This window comes from Thunnus maccoyii, chromosome 21, assembly GCF_910596095.1.
Source record: "Thunnus maccoyii chromosome 21, fThuMac1.1, whole genome shotgun sequence".
Lineage (NCBI taxonomy): Eukaryota > Metazoa > Chordata > Actinopteri > Scombriformes > Scombridae > Thunnus > Thunnus maccoyii.
The window spans coordinates 27,105,840-27,123,846 of NC_056553.1; the positions used below are offsets into that span (position 1 = coordinate 27,105,840).

General features: G+C 39.4%; 1 protein-coding gene and 1 long non-coding RNA gene across 7 annotated transcripts; both read left to right on the forward strand.

Annotated features, from left to right (window-relative positions):
• The first annotated feature begins 477 nt into the window (after nt 1-477).
• Nucleotides 478-4,348, forward strand: LOC121888582. The gene is made up of 5 exons (XM_042400205.1): nt 478-536; nt 2,919-3,027; nt 3,534-3,653; nt 3,919-3,997; nt 4,257-4,348. Exons 2-5 carry the CDS (start codon nt 2,986-2,988, stop codon nt 4,346-4,348), a joined length of 333 nt encoding a protein of 110 aa, XP_042256139.1. The 5' UTR covers nt 478-536; nt 2,919-2,985.
• Nucleotides 4,349-12,910: 8,562 nt separating this feature from the next.
• On the forward strand, nt 12,911-17,198 carry LOC121888102. Of its 6 annotated transcripts, XR_006093137.1 has the most exons (8): nt 12,911-14,583; nt 14,687-14,817; nt 14,948-15,012; nt 15,091-15,266; nt 15,372-15,620; nt 15,781-15,954; nt 16,131-16,279; nt 16,516-17,198. It is a non-coding gene; the product is annotated as an uncharacterized LOC121888102 (long non-coding RNA). The 6 variants fall into 6 exon arrangements; XR_006093135.1 differs by having other exon boundaries at nt 12,911-14,817; XR_006093136.1 differs by having other exon boundaries at nt 12,911-14,817; nt 16,539-17,198.
• The last annotated feature ends 809 nt before the right edge of the window (nt 17,199-18,007 follow it).

Below are 18,007 nucleotides of genomic sequence, written 5' to 3' on the forward strand. Positions count from 1 at the left end.
GAAGGTGTATCCACCTTAGAACACTGCTCAATTTATGATAAGAAAGATACAGGTCAAATTCTTATAGAAATGGTCATGAAATCTAATAGGGTTTTACAAAAGAAAAGCCCATGATCTCTTTAGTCTTGACCTGGACCCATCTGGACATGCTGCCAACAGGTCCCTTTGGTCGCAGTGGTGGGACAGTCAGAGCAGAGAAAACATACACTACTGTCTGCATCTATCTCAGACTGCCCCTAGGTGTCTCTGTAAATCAAATATCTCAGCAGCCATTCCTTATTATCTATTCCTCTGAAGTAAATTGAATTGAGTCTGTTTCCTTTTCAGAAAAGCACATGATCATCCTGTGACTCTTTGCCCTTTTTATGTCTCACAGAAACTGGACCTGTTGTCAGTGTGAGTATTAAGCTCAGACTGAACTTTGTTGACACAGTTTGGAGCATGACGCATGCCTGGTTCCTTGCAGTGATACTGGCAGTTGGTATATCTGAGCTTTGTTGTGCTGGACCTCTCCATGCCCAGTGCAAAGTAGAATGGTATGTATGGTTTATATCTTTTGTACATGCTCTGATAGATACTTTCCGATATATTTGATTTTCATAACAAAAGTTCAAGATTTCTTTCCTTGCCATCAGGGCAATATCACTATCTAGGAAAAGCTTAGAACTAACCATAGTCAAAGTAAAACAATTATATATTAAATGTACTGAAGTAACACAAATGACATGTTTAGTACTATCTTTATATTTCAGTTTGAAAAGATACTGCCAGGTTGTTCAGTTTATATTTACAGGAAGCCATTGTAAGGCATTCTTGTTACATTAACAGGAATACCTGTCTAGTAAATTATATCTTTGTCAAGCTGAAAATGTTGAGTATTTGATGAGTGTCAGAGGTGTTAGTTCAGGTTGTGGTGATCAAATATTCTGTTATGCATCATTCCTTCAGTGTTGATGAGGGTCTGCATGTTTCACTGTATTCGGTAGACACTGTCATTATTTTTGATGTTGATGCTTTAGACATGTGGACAATAACTGTTCTCTTTTTATGCTCATTAAATTAACTGAATTCCCATAGAATTATCAACTACATTGCTGCCTTTGTAATTGTTGTCACAATTACAATAACAGAAACACAATATGCAAAAGAGTAAAGCCCAGTGAGAAGCCATCACACTACAAATACCAAAGTGATGACCAGACCGAATCGCAGTCTGACTATTGCTGCATGCTGCTATACTTACAGCCTTGCCAAATGTGGGGATAAAAATGTGAGGTCTGTCCAGTAGATGGCACTATAGGAAAGGCCATGAGTTCATCTGAGGTAAGGAAGTACAGTATGACAGCAAATGTCATGGCACTAGAGGAAAGGGGCCCATGACCATGAATATGGTCAGTAAATCTTATCAATAGAGCAACTGACCTGAGGCTTGAGATAGTTGCTAGCTGAGCAAAAAACCCTAGCAATTTTGTAATAATCACTTATGTAGGTGGACACACACAAATGGATTACATGAAATGTCCATAATTCATGATTAAACACACTGTGCCAGGCAAGCAAGCAGCCAAACCTCATCAGTGCTGAGAAAGAGAACCTAACAGGATACTGCCTGACAATATTTCCGCCAGAGCATTCCAAACTTAATTTTTTGTTGTTGTTTGTTTCTTTGTTTGTTTTTTTGCAGTGCTAATGTATTTGACTGCATTATATGTTACTCATGTACTTGTTTTTTTCATATTGTTACAATCAAAACAACTCTATGTGGATTTGGAAGTATTTTTGGTAAACAACGTGTAGTCATATGACCACCTCATTAGCTGTAATCTATTTAACTGGCAGTCAAATCAGAGAGCAGGCTACTGACACGCCGTTTCTACAGTGGATTAAAAGCTCCCCTTCAATTGAGCTAAAGCTGACCCTGAACATGGACTGGCCTGAGACAATATTCCTTTCACTACATTTTATTTGGCTTAGGCCATCTTGACATGATCTTTTCAAATTCCCAATCTCATTCTGTCTCTGTTCTCCTCTAGCTGAATTCACCTAAACCTAAACAGTCAGTTGAACACTTCTGACCACCATTTTCTTGGCTGTTTTACATGATACTGCTGACATTAAATAAGAAAATAACATTCACACATGCACCAAAAGGCTTCCCATGGTTTGAAGTACGGTTTCATGCTGTAAGGACTGTGGGAAACTGGATTTGATATGGAAGAATAGTCCACTTGTTTTTCATTAACACATACAGAAATCTCATTTAGGCCTGTAGGGGTACCAAATATCAACAAAACATTTTAAAAATGTTAGGGTGCTAGAACTTAAATCATCACTTTCATTTTTTTATTTTCTCAATTTAGGGGTCTGGCATACCCTTACTATATATTTGATTAGATTTTTTTTTTCTTGTATTCAGTAAGACCCTCTATATGGCCAGAGTGAAAACCTAAACTGTTTATCAGAGGCAGGGCCTCCATGACTCCATGATTTAGTGAGAAAAACACAGACCAAGCTCTTATGAGAGATAAAAATATTCTTCTTGAATTTGATCTTCATCTTATTCCTTGAGTTCCATACAATTAGATATTAAAAAAAATAAAATTAACAATGGAAAAAATGTATTTAGCTCAAAACACAAGTTATTATGCCACTAAAATACTGCTGTAATAAAAGCAGTAATATAAAGTCAGCTTTTCAAAGCCTCCATCATAAAGAAAACAGGAAACTGTCATGTAGTCAAAGAATAGCAGTCACAGCTAATGTCCAGTAGATAGCACCATTTTATTGAAAATGGCCACTCGAGTCCTTTCCAACCCTCTTGTAAATGTAAGTGTTTTTGGACATCCTGTGAACTCACATGGACCTTGTGAACTCACATGGATCTAAAAGCATGTTGAGTGGTTGTTTTTCTCATGCAGGTACTTTGGGATACCCTGTCAAGTGGTTTATGAATCGCTGGTTTCACAGATTAAGAAGTGGGGAACCATGGCTGGCTGCACAATGGGAGGACAGAAGTGCCTGTACAAGGTGTGTGCGTGCCCCACCCACATTATAAAACTGTCACACTTGTGACTGAGGTACAGTTGACAAACTGCTGATAACAATGTTTTTAATCACTAGAAGCTAAACAGGTTTTTGTTTTGTTCAAGACTGGTTTACCAACTGGGCAATTGTTGCAACTGCCCACAGGCTCTGAAAGCCCCGCATTGCCTATGTAGCAATTACTCTGTGGTAATTTGGTTCATTGTAAATGAGTTTGGTATTATGCACTAAGACACCATAACAACTGAAATGATGAGGGCCTAAAATTTCTGTCTGCATTTTTACATAATCTTGAGGCTTGTGTTGTCGAAGGGCCCTGTGTCAAAATATTGTGGTTTGTTCCATTTCATGATACACCACAAGTCTATGTTTAAGATAAAATCCAGTTATGGCATTCCTGTTCATAAATTCCACCAGCAAAGTTGGGATGCTCGTAGTTGGAGGTTTTATGTCAATGGCTTTTAATCAAACATGGTTTGGTGTCTTTGCAGCTGCAGTCTGCCTCTGTCCACTTTATAGCTGCCAAACACACCACTCCCTTTAAGAGTTATGTGGATGACATCAACTTCCGACTGGTCTCCCATCATTTCTTCACTTGCTGTCATGTTTCGGTAGGTTTTCACGCTCCTCTAAAATTCTTATCTGAAAGTTTCTGGAAAACCAAACTCATTCAACCTCTGACCTCTCAGTCTGAGTCCTTGTCCTCCACATCTCAATCCCTCCTTTCTCTCTGTGTTTCCTCTCTATCTCAATCTCTCACTGTAAAATGTTTTCTTTAATGGTCTCTGTCTTACTTCCAATTACTGTCTCTCTTTGTCTGCCTCTGATTCTGTGCAGTCTGTATATTGTGTAAGACATGCGTAACTCTGTCTCTAGGCCATGTCCATCTCCGAGACCTGGTATGCCATCAAAGACCACGGCACCAACTACTGCAACCTCTACAACCTCATGGAAGGTAAGATTGCAGTATGGTGAGTTTCCTCTTCTAACATTCACAATTCACAGTCATATTCAATCTTCAGTCTAAATCACTATGATCCATGTTTTATTGGATATATTTGGTAGTGAAGAGGAAATTTCCCTTTTACTTTATTACTAACACAGTATTTACCTCTATTTAAACATATGATGCCATTCTTGTACAGTTCTTCCTGTTCTTGTCTTCTGTGGACAGACACTCATCATACCTGTTTCTCTTGTCATTTGTTCAACAGGAAGTGGTCTAACTGAAGCTAGAGGTTATAAAGAGGTCACTAGTGACTTCCTGTGTACCCAGCGCTCCTCTGCTAACTGCACTGTCTACTGACCTGACTACTGACTGAGGATGACCAGAGACCATAATCAATCAATCAATAAATAGACAATTCATAAGTTTTCCTTCTTTTTTAATGACCAAAAATATGCTCTTTCAGGTTGTATAAAACCAATGACAATAGCATGACATTTGCAATTAATTCAGAATGAATACATTGAAACATTGTTCAATTTAGTCTGAACAGTTGTGTATCCTCACATTCAGTTCATACAAAAAGTGCATATTTTCATATCAAATTCTATGAAAAGCGATATTTTTACACCAATACCACAAATTTTAAAGGCTTACCTGAAAACAAGATCAGATCATAGTACTAATCCGGATGTTCTTGTGGCATTCTTACTTTTTTACTGCAGCTGTTGTAGTTAGTAAGTAGTTGTAGTCTCAAGCTAAGGAACCAATCTTCCTTAAATGAATTTCCTATAATTTAAGAAACTGACTCATATATAGCTGATAGTGATTGTTTTGTTTCAGTATCAAATGTACAGTTTATACTATACACAAGTACATTTACAAGTATATGGTTGCTGGTCCCATTACTTTGATAACAGTCCAAAACATAATAAATTGATCTCTTTTGCTTATAGTTTAAATCCTGTTTTATCATGTATTGGTACTATATTTAATTTTTCTTACATAAAATAAATTGTGATAATTAAATCAAAACAGCTTGTTGATTTATCCATAACTTTCTTAACTAAAGGCATAACTATATCAACATTTTTCAAATTCCTGTCTAAGGAAAAATGTCATTCATACTTGAAAATTACTTTGTGTATGGGGTGTTGCACCTTTGCAGGTGTGAGTTAAAAGATTTGTTGCTATGACAACCACCCCAGATAAATTTTAAACCAGCCATTAAGAAGTGAAAAATCCAGGCTAATGTCAGATCATCAACAATCAAATAAAACTATTACTCACATATCCACAATCTAAAGAACAGGACCCAGTTTCTGTGTTCATAAATGATTATGAATATCCCTAACTAATAACCATCAACTCATCATGTATTTATTATTTCACAGTTAGTGCTGTGGCTCTGTCTGTCTACTAACAGACAAATACAGGCTGAAACATAATGTGGGGTCTGAAATCACCATGTGAAGGTTTGATGGTGTGTTCTGTCTTTCTTGTTGTTCTGGGCCCTTGGTAAAAACAAGAACAGACAGGAAAACAGCGCACACCAACAGAGAGACAGTTGGTGTGAATATAGCTGTGGGCACCACTCAGAGGTGAGTCATAGTCTGACGAGGGGCATCATTCTTTCTGACACCTAAACCAGTTTTCACTCTTAAAAATGATGGTGGAGTGAAGAGGGAGGAGGGAGCAACAAAGAGAAAATACATCCTTAGCTACATGTGGATTGCAGGGCAGCTTTTATTGAGGGAGCAATATGCTCAGCTGGGCTTTGCTATCCATCACTAAGTCCTGCCCCACTTCACACTATAGCTGGTGCATGGTGGACTGTGGTGTCTCTTTTTCTGGGCTGAGCAAATGACTGGCAGGCACCTGTAACATCCTGAGCATCCCCCACTGTATTTTTGGGACTCAATAGGAGCAGGTTTAGTTATTGGCAATAATTAATAATTATTGGAGATAATAATCAATTATTAAAAATCAACAATTATTAAACATTATTACTGTGAATTAATAATAACGGGGCACCACCCTGAGGTCGGGGATCAATAACCAAACAGTGAAAGCAGTCTCAAAAAGGGGTGTTCACTTTAAAAATGTCAATATCTGAGAGACATTAACATTTGTAAAGGTGAACAGTGAAGGTTTGAATTCGAGCACTAACCCCGTCACCAAGCTGTTATCACAGTATATATCCAAACAATCACAGGAAACTTCTCTTTAAATGTGCAACACAGTTATTAACTTTAGTAATACCGATCGTAAATCAATAATGCTACAATTAATAAACATCTATCATACAACTACAAATTATCAAACACAAGCAACAATGTGTTTGTGTGTGTGTGTATGTGTGTGTGTGGGGGGGGGGGGGGGGGGGGGGGGGTTGAGAGAGGAAGGAGAAGGATCAAGATGGCGGATGTGACTGTGAGATTTGAACAGAGGCTGTGATTTAACGGCGACCACCAGTCAACCAACACATGCTTCTGATCACTACAATGGTGTCAGACAAAGCTGAGTGTCTCTGTTTGGCAACATGTGTCTGACTACAGAGTAGCTTGTGAAAGTCTAAATGTTTGTGTGTGTACATGCAAGTGAGGTTAGTAGAGAAGAGAGGGTGAAAACACCAAAGAACAAAAGATCTCAGCGATCGTGAGGAGAGAGTGGTGCTTGCTTTTATTTTCACAGAAATGTGGCGTGTGAATGCTGTTATTCACTGGCTGTGGTCTGATTTCAACAAATAAAGTGCAACCCATGGTCTCACTCATGATGTCGAGCTAACACAAAACAATCCAAACACAAACCAGTTTAGTGTGATAAACACAACCAAAGCAGCAAATAGTAATAATACCTTCAGTATTATCAGCAGCAAAGACTCACTGTCCGTTAACATCACAACAAACACTTGGATATCCTAACTCTGCCCGGAGTTAAGCCTCTTACTTGTGTCTCTAAAGGAAGTGAGTAGGGTGTGTTTTAGTACATCTTTCGGGTCCAGCTCAGTTCCTCAGGCTCAGATGCTGATGGGGCTGTCCTCACACTCTGTTTGGCAGCTGATCCTTGGTGAAGTTGCTGAGAAACAGCAGAGTCGACTCAGTTAAAGACGAGTTATCCTTCGCCCTCCTCTGCAGGAAAGGCAGAAGAGTGCTGGGTTGCACAGCAGTCTTCTAGTGTGCCTAGTAACAGTCATACCTCCTTATGTTAGCTGGAGAGCAGCTGAGAAGTGTTTTTCAAGAGGCGAGTGTGGTGTTTATACCCTTGGTGACGTCACAGCCAGGAAGTGGGAATCCCCAGGCATTTCTGGCAGGTCTCATCAAATGGGAGCCGAGAGTCTGACTCTGCCGGATTTCACACCTAGAAATGAGTTGAGCAGAGCATGATGGGAGTTGAAGTCTATTTGGAGTCCTTTTGTTTGACTTGGTGCATTTCTTTCTTATCAGGCTTTGTGACTGCATGCAGGCCTGCCTTTGTCTCATGCACATGGCGTATGAGGCCCACTAGTATCATAGCAGAATGGCTACAAGGCCACAATGAAGGCCTGTGAATGTAATGGAGGAACAGTCTGTCATCAGACCCGAAGATAACCAGTTTTCAGATTTACATACCAGCATTACAAGACCAGTTGGGTTATGAGACCATTTTTGATGGTCTCATAATTTGGGGGATTTAAATTGTTATAATTATTGAATACTAATCATTTAAAGCATTATTAATACATATATGATTACTGCCTCACTGGTATTATTAATTAATATTGCTATTTGACTGTTATAACCCTCCCCATGCTTTTTATGACCCTTACAAATATGGACCTTACAAACCAGAATGTCTATGTGTGAACTTCAAACAGTGCCCCCAGTAGTTGGGAATTGGTATCGCAAGATATACACAATTGTGCCTAATTATACACATTTGTCCACCATATTATACACAAATTGGCATAATGTCCTCAGAAAAATATTTCTTTGTTGGTTTTGGTGCTAACTCCATGCTCAGTGTTGTTGTAGTGAGGGCCTTGGTGGCTTTCAATGCAGGAGCTGGCGAGGACATATTAACTGTCAGCTTTATTGTAATTGCCATAACAGCCCAAGTCAAAGGGTGTAGATGCTAAATGACTTTATTTTGTTGTCAGTTGTCAATACTTGTCTGGGAATTCACATCAAAACTATTTACACCAGCAGCAATACAAATTTGTGACAGAAACACGAATTTGCGACAGCTCATTCTGCTGTCAGTCAGCCTGGTGAAGGCAGTTTGTCTGGCTGCTGTCCTCTCAGCTCTCCATTCAGTGTCTCTATTCACAGATGCAGCCATCTGTCAGCAGCAACTCCTGGGGAGCTGAGAGGACAGCAGCTGGACAAACTGCCTTCACCAGGCTGACTGACAGCAGAAATTTTCTTAACTGAAATAGTTTGCATGTGTGATATGACTAGTTTGATTTGATTTTGATTTCTCAAGAAAGTCTCGAGTCTTGCTCGATAATAGCAGTAATTCTTGAAGGCTGGGTACAAGAAAAGTTCAGAATTTAACAAATGTCAGATTTAATGTGTTTTAATTTCAGGCACCAAGGTTATAAAAACATCTGAAACATGTGATGAACATGTGTTTAGAGACATGAAACCCACAGTTGGCGCTGCTGTTAGTATTATGTACTTTCATGATACAGCAGTGTTAGTTTTATTTTACTTGCTGTCTAAATATTTTAACGGTTGTCCACATTTTCCTAATACAATCTAAATTATTTGTGCCCTCTTAGTGATCCATGTGACTTTGTTCAATGCAAGCCCACATGTTTTGAGTCAATTTGCACCTGGGTTATAATGAAATGTGGAACTGATCTGTCCAAGTATTGTCTAGCTAACTACTGTTATCATTACATCTTCTTCCCTTAATAAAGACATTAAAACACAATTGATAGCCTACGATGAGGCAAGATGACATATAAGGCTATGTTACCAAACAGTGCAAAATGCACTTTTGAAAGAATTGGCATGTAAAATCTGAACACCACTTACATCTAAATGAAGATATTAGACAGTATTATGTAACAAAATATCGATAGAAAATTAGCATAGAAGTGATTCATTTAAAATGCACTTTAACGGACATAACAGACGTGGAGATAAAATATAAAATCTTGCATAGGCTTTACATGGTTCCTGTAAATGTTCACAGAATATCCCCGCTCATCTCTCCCATTTGCAATGAATGTAAAACAGATCTTGGAACTCAATTTCACTATTTTTGGGAGTGTAGATTTATTGGTAGATACTGGAGCAACAGAAAAAACCCAGGGCTATTTATTCTAAGCTTACTCTCACACTCCCTCAACTTCTAGACAAACTTCTTATTGCTCATAAATGTATTCTGTTGTACTGGATTAAGGATACACCACCAAACATCACAATCAGGTACAGGGAAATTTTCAGTGTTCTGCCTCATGAAAGAATAAGTGCTGTGCTTAAAAATAATGACCGTTCCATAAGATATAGAAGCCAGTTGGATTATCTACCATCAGAACTCAGACACCCTCTTCTGAAAGGCCAATGCCCATCGAAGTGGAAGGAAGCTATACCAGGAGCTCTAGGTGAAGGCTGCTGTATCAAATTTATAATATGAGTGTAATACAGAATAAGATATCAACATGTTCAATTCTGAGTTCAGCAGGGTGATAACTGAAGGGAAAAAGCTGTTCCTTAGCCTACTAGTATGGGAGCAGAGGCTCCTGTATAGCCTCCTAGATGATGGCAGCAGACAGTCTAAGACTGGGGCGTGAGGGGTCCTCACAGCTCACAGACATCGCTTATGATAGAGGTCCAGACCCCTATGGTTAGTGAGCAGCTGCTATACCACACTTGGATGCAACTGGACAATATGCTTTCGATGGTAGAGTGCTACAAGTTTACCATGATCTGTGGTGACAGGTGGACTGTCTTCAGGCACCTTAGGAAATAGTGGTGTTGTTGTGCCTTCTTGACCAGAGTGAACGTCAGGTTCAGGAAAGGTCCTCAGAGATGTGGAAAAACAGGAATTTAAAGCTGGAGACACAATCCACCTCAGCCCCATTTATCTGAATAGAGATGTGCTGATGCCTTTAGTCTGCCTGTAGTTCACAAGGAGTTGTCTTTTTGGTGTTGGGGACTGTTGGGCCTTATAATCCAGTGCATGAGACAAAGGCAGGCCTCCATGCAAGTCACAAAGCCTGATAACAGGAAAGGGTGCTAAAGAGACAATGGGAGTCCAAACGGACTCCATATTCCAACATGCACTGTTCAGTTCACACGTTGGTGCTAAACCAGAAACAGTCTCAACTGTAGTCTCTCATTGGCAGAGATGCCCTAGCACAGAGGAAGTCCCGGTGACACAGCCCTGACGTCACCGCCTCTTTAAAAACTGGGGACACCCAGAAAAACACGCATTCCATTGTGACTGAGATGGGGGAAGGTTCACTGCCTCCGTGAGCCAGTTTCCTGAAGGAGGTAACCCTATGCACATGCTTTTCCCCCACCGACTAGAAGACTTTCCCCTCACCCTCGACGAGACGAGACTTCGCCCTGTGTTCAATTGAACACAATTACCAGAGCCGAGAGAGACCACTGCTGCAACAAGCACTCTCACTGCCTCCAGGAGGAAGAAAGGGATTTCTTCAGGAAGACATGGATAACTTCTCTGCCCCGCTATTCTTCAACTGAGTCGACTCTGCTGTTTTCTCCGCCACACTGCTGAGGATCAGCTGCCGTGAAACCCGTCGACAGCGCGAGAACAGCCCCGAAAGACTGACTTAACACACACACCTTGTTCACTTTCACACGGAACTGGGTGAGTGCAAGACGCCGACCACCAGGTGGCGCCATCTTGCTGTTGTCTAACCAAGACTCTGCCAGCACTTCCACCATTTGGTTCTCGCGTGACGTGATTTCCTCCCATAGTCATGTCCGCATCCAAACCCTCAATTTCATCACATCAGATCACGTCGCCATCTTGAGATATACACACACACACACACAAACACACAAGCATCCACCTGCATGTGTTCAATACTGTATATGGCTGTTGTCTGTGTTTGCTTAGGTAGAACTAGATTTTAGAATAGTTATTTAGTGATCAGAGCATTTATTGACTTTTTTAATTCTGAAAGTTTAATAAACACTGTTATATCTTTAAAGAGAAGTCTTTTGTCATTATTGTGTTTAATATATTGTGAAAAGTGGCTGATTGAGGGAGTCAGAGCTTGAATTCATACCTTTTGTTTTCACCTGTGAATATTGATATCCCTCAGATATCAATATTCTAAGTGAACTCTTTTATGAGACTACCTTGTTTGGTTAGTGGTTTCCGAGTGGTGCCCTGTAATAATGAATTCATAATTAATAATTATCTCTGATAATTATTCATTATTACTAATAACCAACCATGCTCCTCACAGAATTGACAGTTGTGTCCCCGGTTCTTTAACAGTTGGTGCCCGAATTATTAATTAATATTAATATCTCTTGATATCTTAATTCATAACTGTCTATGATAATTAGGAATTATTACTAATACACACTCCTACCAGTACCAACAGGACCAAGTTGTTAACAGTACATCACTCTGACAGGCACTGAAGCTCCTCCCTGTAGGCTGTCTGGATTGGACAAGGATTTCCACCAGTCTTTTGCGAGGCCGGTGGCCCGCTGGGCCTGATTTGAGCCCCCTGCCAGGCCTTAGCATCAGGGAATTTAAAAAAAAACCAAAATGTATTTTTAAGTTTTCTAACCTAAAATGTTAAGAAGTAGTGTAGCTACTTTAAGGAATAGCTCAGTGCGTAGTGAGTGTGTGGTTGAGAGAGTAGGCTAATGAGTGTATACTTGAACAGGTATGTATTTATATATTACTTATATTTACATATATATTTAATATATGTATGTTCTGAAAGTGAAATTATGTTTTTGAAGTGAGATTTGTTTCTTCAGATCAAACGAACATTTTTGACATGACTTTTACGTTGACTGGGTGGTGGGAAACGTGGGTCCCTGTAAACCACTGAAAAAACACATTGACCTCATAAATCATATAATCCTCTGTGTGAGTGTGTGTGTGTGTGTGTGTGGTATGTACTTATGCTTCATCCTAAATCATAAATTCATAAAACTATGTGTGTGTGTGTGTGTGTGGTGTGTACTTTTGCTTTATCTTAAATTCATTAAACTTTATTAGGAACCCTGTTTCTGACCATCTTCGACTCACTCAGACAACCAGCATATTGCATTACCATAACAATGACCTGGCCGTGGGACGGGGGTGTACTCACAACCCATCTTTCCCAGCAGACAGCTGTTTTCATTTTGCCACTGCCATACACTCACCATTTATTGACATTAATTCAATGTAGGTATGGAATTATACCTCATGAATTAACTTCCTATCTTGGATCTTACTTCCTAACTTGGCCTATCCTTTCAACAGGAATGCAGGAAACAGAATGATCTCATTGGATGAGGATGGGGTTACCCCAGTTCATTTAGAAGGAGGGTTGATGGTGTCAGGGGTTGCTGGGTTCATGTGGGGGGTGGGACTTTGTGATGGCGTCAAGCATCTAAATTGGGTCAGAGGTTATTCGAGTTCATTCTAAACAATAGAATGTTGAAACCTGTCAAGTTGATGGAATGTGTTGCAATTAACTCTCATAGGAGTATTTGCAGAAACGTTTTAACTGTTGTAGTACCACTCACTGATTTTCTTAGGGATAAGGAAAACATTTTGTGGTCCCCTGTCTATCAAAAAGTATATGAAAAGGTTAAAGGAACCATATTATGTTTTTCCTTATTTTCTAACATATAAATAGTGTTACAATGTTGGATATTTGTGTTAAACGAGGCCAAAGTGTCGAATAATGAGGTAAACATATGTAGCAGCATTCCCTGTGAGCAAAAAGCACCAGTTTCAGACTGCTCTGAATGCTAGGTTCCCAACAGTTTTTTCTACTCTCAGCTTGAACTGACGTCAGATCGTGACGGATATCTCCATATGGTCACCCGCTCCATAAACAGCGACACCCCTGCCCGCCCGGTCTCTCTCGGAAATTAGACCGCTCTGCTGTGCCTTGCTGCTCAGGACTACTCTCCAGGTTTTTGACATTGTTCAGTATGTCTCCCAGTGATTTTTGGTTGTGTAGGAAAGCTATATTTGTATGCCCTTGCTAAAGAAGAAAGCACCAGACAGCAGTGGATACAGTTTTCAGGACAGACAAATACCTCTGTGTATGTTTGTTCACACCAGTTGACAGAGGACTGTTTTCTCAACCAAGCCAAGTGTGAAGCTGGATTTTCGGCTAGGCTGCTGCTAAAAGACTGGGCTGTTCCATCTATAAAAGGCCTTGTTGAAGAGTCAGAAGCGCAAGCTGTTAGTAACATTATATCAATATGTCTTGCCTGTGTTTGTCTTGTTTCAATATTCCGACCAAATGGCTTATGAATGCGGTGTCAATGCAGACAGTGGGCATATACACGTAGCTAAAGTTTTCTATCTAGCTAACGGGGATTTGCACATAACAATACAGACGTGCACCAAGCAGTCAGATATGTAATATACCATTATTTCAGCCATGTTCGCTCAAAAACGGAGCGTTATTTTCCTTACCATCAAGGATAAATGTCACCATCCCCCACATGTTACCTGGCTGATTGCAAATTACAAGCAATCCAGGTAACTGTAATAACTTGCTAACAGAAAACAATGAGGGAGAGGGAGGAAGAAGACGTTTAGATGAAGAGTCAGAAGCACAAGCTGTGAGTAACATTGTGTCACTGAAATGTTTGTTGTATGTTGATATTCAGACCACATGGCTTATGAATACGGTGTCAGTGTGGATAGTGGGCATATAAAGGTAGCTAAAGTTTTCTATCTAGCTAACCGTAATTTGCACATAACAATACAGACGTGCACCGAGCAGTCAGATATGTAATATGCCATTATTTCAACCATGTCCGCTCAAAAACGTATCATTATTTTCCTAACCACTGAGGATAAGTGTCACCATCCCTCACGTTACTTGGCTGATTGCAAAATACAAGCAATCCAGGTAACTGTAATAACTTGCTAACAGAAAACAATGAGGGAGAGGGAGGAGGAAGACGTTTAGATGAGGAGTCAGAAGCACAAGCTGTGAGTAACATTGTGTCACTGAAATGTTTGTTGTATGTTGATATTCAGACCACATGGCTTATGAATACGGTGTCAGTGTGGATAGTGGGCATATAAAGGTAGCTAAAGTTTTCTATCTAGCTAACCGTAATTTGCACATAACAATACAGACGTGCACCGAGCAGTCAGATGTGTAATATGCCATTATTTCAACCATGTCCGCTCAAAAACATCATTATTATAGTATAATTATTTTCCTAACCACTGAGGATAAGTGTCACCATCCCCCACGTTACTTGGCTGATTGCAAAATACAAGCAATCCAGGTAACTGTGTTAACTTGCTAACAGAAAACAATGGGGAAGAGGGAGGAAACCTCCAAATGTCTGCAGCTGTTTATTTTACCGGTGGATCCTTCACTCAGGTGGAAAAGATATTGGAGAGACTGCTGCATGTACATAAAAGTATGAAATTTGTTTCATACTAAAATATTTATAACATTTGATCTGCTATGTTTTTCGTACTCAAAGCCATGAATGTCCAGGTGTTCAAATATAACATTTTCAGGAGGCATGCCAGGAATCTTCTGGAACCAGCAATAAACCATAAATGGAAGAAGGATCAGCAGATACTGTTTCGGCATCTGACACAGAAGGGAAAAATCGCAGTGGGTGGAGATATGAGGGCAGACTCACCAGGTGAGGACATAATTGAATCACTTCATCTCATTTTCAGTATTATGCTTGATAATTGGTGATTATGAGAAAGTAGAATGTATGTCTAAAAAGTGTAGTATAGAGTTCTTTATAATTTTCTCATATATTAAAGGACACTTCAGCAGCTACACCCTCACGCACCTTGAGAGCAACAACATTGACATTCAGCTTGTACAGGTAAACTTCCATTGACATGGACAGAAAGTCAGTAAGATTTGTGGACATTTAAATATTTTTGATTTATATATGATTTAGTAAATCACTAGAGCAACAAGGTTGGTGGAAAAAGAAGGACTCAAAAGAGACCTAGATCTTCTGGAGGCAATCCATCTGAATGGATTACATTATGACTGACTGCCATACACAGGTTCAGAAATTTCTGAGGGAGCGTAAGGTCATCCAATACTATGACGTTTGGCACTTTGAGAAGGGTAATTACTATAATTTTTTGTATGATTTTATCACTTTATGATCTAAGCATATTCAAAGTTGTGCATATTTTTTTAATATATTTCACAAAATTTATATTTTGTCAGGTTTGTCCAAAAAGTTGGTAAAACTGGCCAAGAACAAGGAGTGTGTGGTGTTGTGCAAGTGGTTGCCTAGCATCAAAAACCACATTTATTGTACAGCCACATCTTCTAAGTCTGGACCAGAGAAGGTTGCAAAATGAAAGTCCCTTATAAACCACATTCAGAATGTCCACACACATGAAGATCCGCTCTTCCCCAAGTGTGCTCATCCTGACAGAGTCTAAATGGACCCCAGCAAGTGGTTTCAATCAGGTTCGTATCAAGTATTTTTCATCTAATAATAACTGCTTCTATGAAGACATGATTGTAAAAATGATATTAATATGGAATATCTATAAAATAAATGTATCTGTTATAAAACAAATTCAGTATGCACTTACACCATTTCAATTTTATCTGTCTGTCATTCCAGGTTCAGTGGCCCTATACAAAGTGAAGAAACTCCTACTGAACAAACAAGTTCTCCGTGATGTGGAAAAACATGGAGTCATGACCACCAAACTTCATCACTGGAGGCCCTCCACAGTGTCATTTTACGCTTCGTGCTGGAAAATGTGGTTTTCCCTTACATTGGAATGCTGTGCAGGTAATAATTGTTTGGATAAATAGCATTAAAATATTGTATGGCATCTGCTAGCTGACATATGCAACAAAAAGCCTCTTGTTTAAAATTTGATATTGCGACTCAGCCTTTAAGAAATGTACTTTTAAAAATAGTTTGTTTTGATATACAGACTCAGGCTTTTCCTTTTTTTTCCCAAGGCTGTACCTGGCTGACATGCATTTCAACGAGAATGCAGAGCGAGGACAAGCAGCCACTTCTGAGGGCAAAGCTGTCTACAAGATTATGTTCCCAAAGTCCAAGAAGGGAGAATGCACAGCAAAGCCTGTTAAGACGAAGCCAACATTCAGTAAGTAAAAAACAGAACTTTTATTATAAATAATTAAATATACAAATATAAAACAATCACTGTAACATTTGGCAAACAACTCTTGGCACAGTCATTCTATTTTATATACAAAAAGGAGGAATTGCACACTTATCATTTAACGTAATTTAAACTTCTCTTATATTCAAAATTAAAAGTCAACAGTCATAAATAACAGTAAAACGTTCTATTCACAGTGTAAACATCATATTTTGCAGAATATGTGAGTAACCTGATATAGTTTCTCTTTGAGGAAGTTTTGGAAGACCCCACCAGATACACTGGGGAACTCAAACAAATCCCCATCCCAGAGGACCTCTGTACACAGTTTGAGAGACCTTCAAAGGGGGACATCATCGCCAGACATGTCTCACGTTTCAGTCGAGGGGTGGCTGGAACCCAACACAGTGGCCACCAGGATCAGGAAACTCCTGGCGTATACGGCACACACGACGGGATGACAACCCTGACCTGTCTTCCAAGGTATCCCCAACACCAGCTAACAAAACTGCGGTATGCGAGATACCTGTAACATCTGAAAGACAGAGAAGAAGACATCCTCATCACAGGAAATGGTGACTGTATGGCTTGTTAGCTGTATTTTTTGTGTTATATAGATTTGCTGATTCCAGTGAAGGACATTTATAAATGCTAGAAATTATGACCTATGAGTCCCAGGGAACAGGATACTGATATTGACCACATTTGTTTGTATTTTTTTTTATATAGTATAATGAACACAGTGTGCACTTTATGTCTTGTAAATAAACCACTTTATTTTTCTTGTGTTAAGTGATTTATTGTTTTGAAATTTGGGATCATGTGTTTGTACATGTGGAGGAAGAAAATTGATTGCATGTTATAACAACTTTTATAATGAGATGAAAAACTTACTCTTCCTCTCTTCTCCTCCTGAGATGTCCATAGTCTGCTCTGTAGATATTGTGGATGTTTTGTAGAGTGTATGCATTTAAGCAGTTTGGTTGTAGGCCTGGCTGAATGAATAATAAATGAATAAATGAAAAACGTTTCTAACATGGATTGGTAACATCCACAAAGACTGTGGGAAGGATGATGCATGCTCGTCTGTACAATGAACATTTTTCAAATAAAAAGCAATCAACTACGATTTTTATAATACCAAGGGCAGTCATGCTCAAGTGAAGATATTCCAAACCAAAAGCCTGTCAAACTACAGTCTTCTTGGTAAATGTATGTACACATTCTCACAAAACAGTCTACTTGAGTAGCCATTTAATGTACCTCAGCATTATAATAAACGGCGGTGCAGGGACATACTATATAGTCCTTTGGCGACAGCAGGATAACATTTTATTAGCTACGTTACCTTTGGTACTTCGTTACAGCAGACATTTTCCAGTTCAGTCGGCATTTTAGTGCATTTCCCACATGTGCACCTAGTAATGGGAATATATTGGAAAATAAGTATATGCAGCTTGTGATAAAAAGATGAAATCCACTGTATATAATATTTATCAATCAGAGACGTCCTGCAGTAATCTCTGTTGCTGCAGATGTTCGCACTGTCCACTCTCATTTTCCGGATCGGATTCGGGCTCTAACATGCACAGTTGGATTTGAGAAGTTGACATTTCCAACAAAGTACGAGAAATTATGTTACTTGTTATGTTTACTGTTTGTTTACTGCACTTCCACAACAGCAAGGGGAAAGGGTGGTGCTCAGCAGCA

What these genes read in the sequence shown, in the direction of transcription:
- LOC121888582 (XM_042400205.1), top strand. Translation starts at nt 2,986, where the DNA reads ATGGCTGGCTGCACAATGGGAGGACAGAAGTGCCTGTACAAG. An exon ending in TCACTTGCTGTCATGTTTCG is followed by an intron (nt 3,654 to 3,918) that starts GTAGGTTTTCAC and finishes CTCTGTCTCTAG; the next exon opens with GCCATGTCCATCTCCGAGAC. An exon ending in CCTCTACAACCTCATGGAAG is followed by an intron (nt 3,998 to 4,256) that starts GTAAGATTGCAG and finishes TTTGTTCAACAG; the next exon opens with GAAGTGGTCTAACTGAAGCT.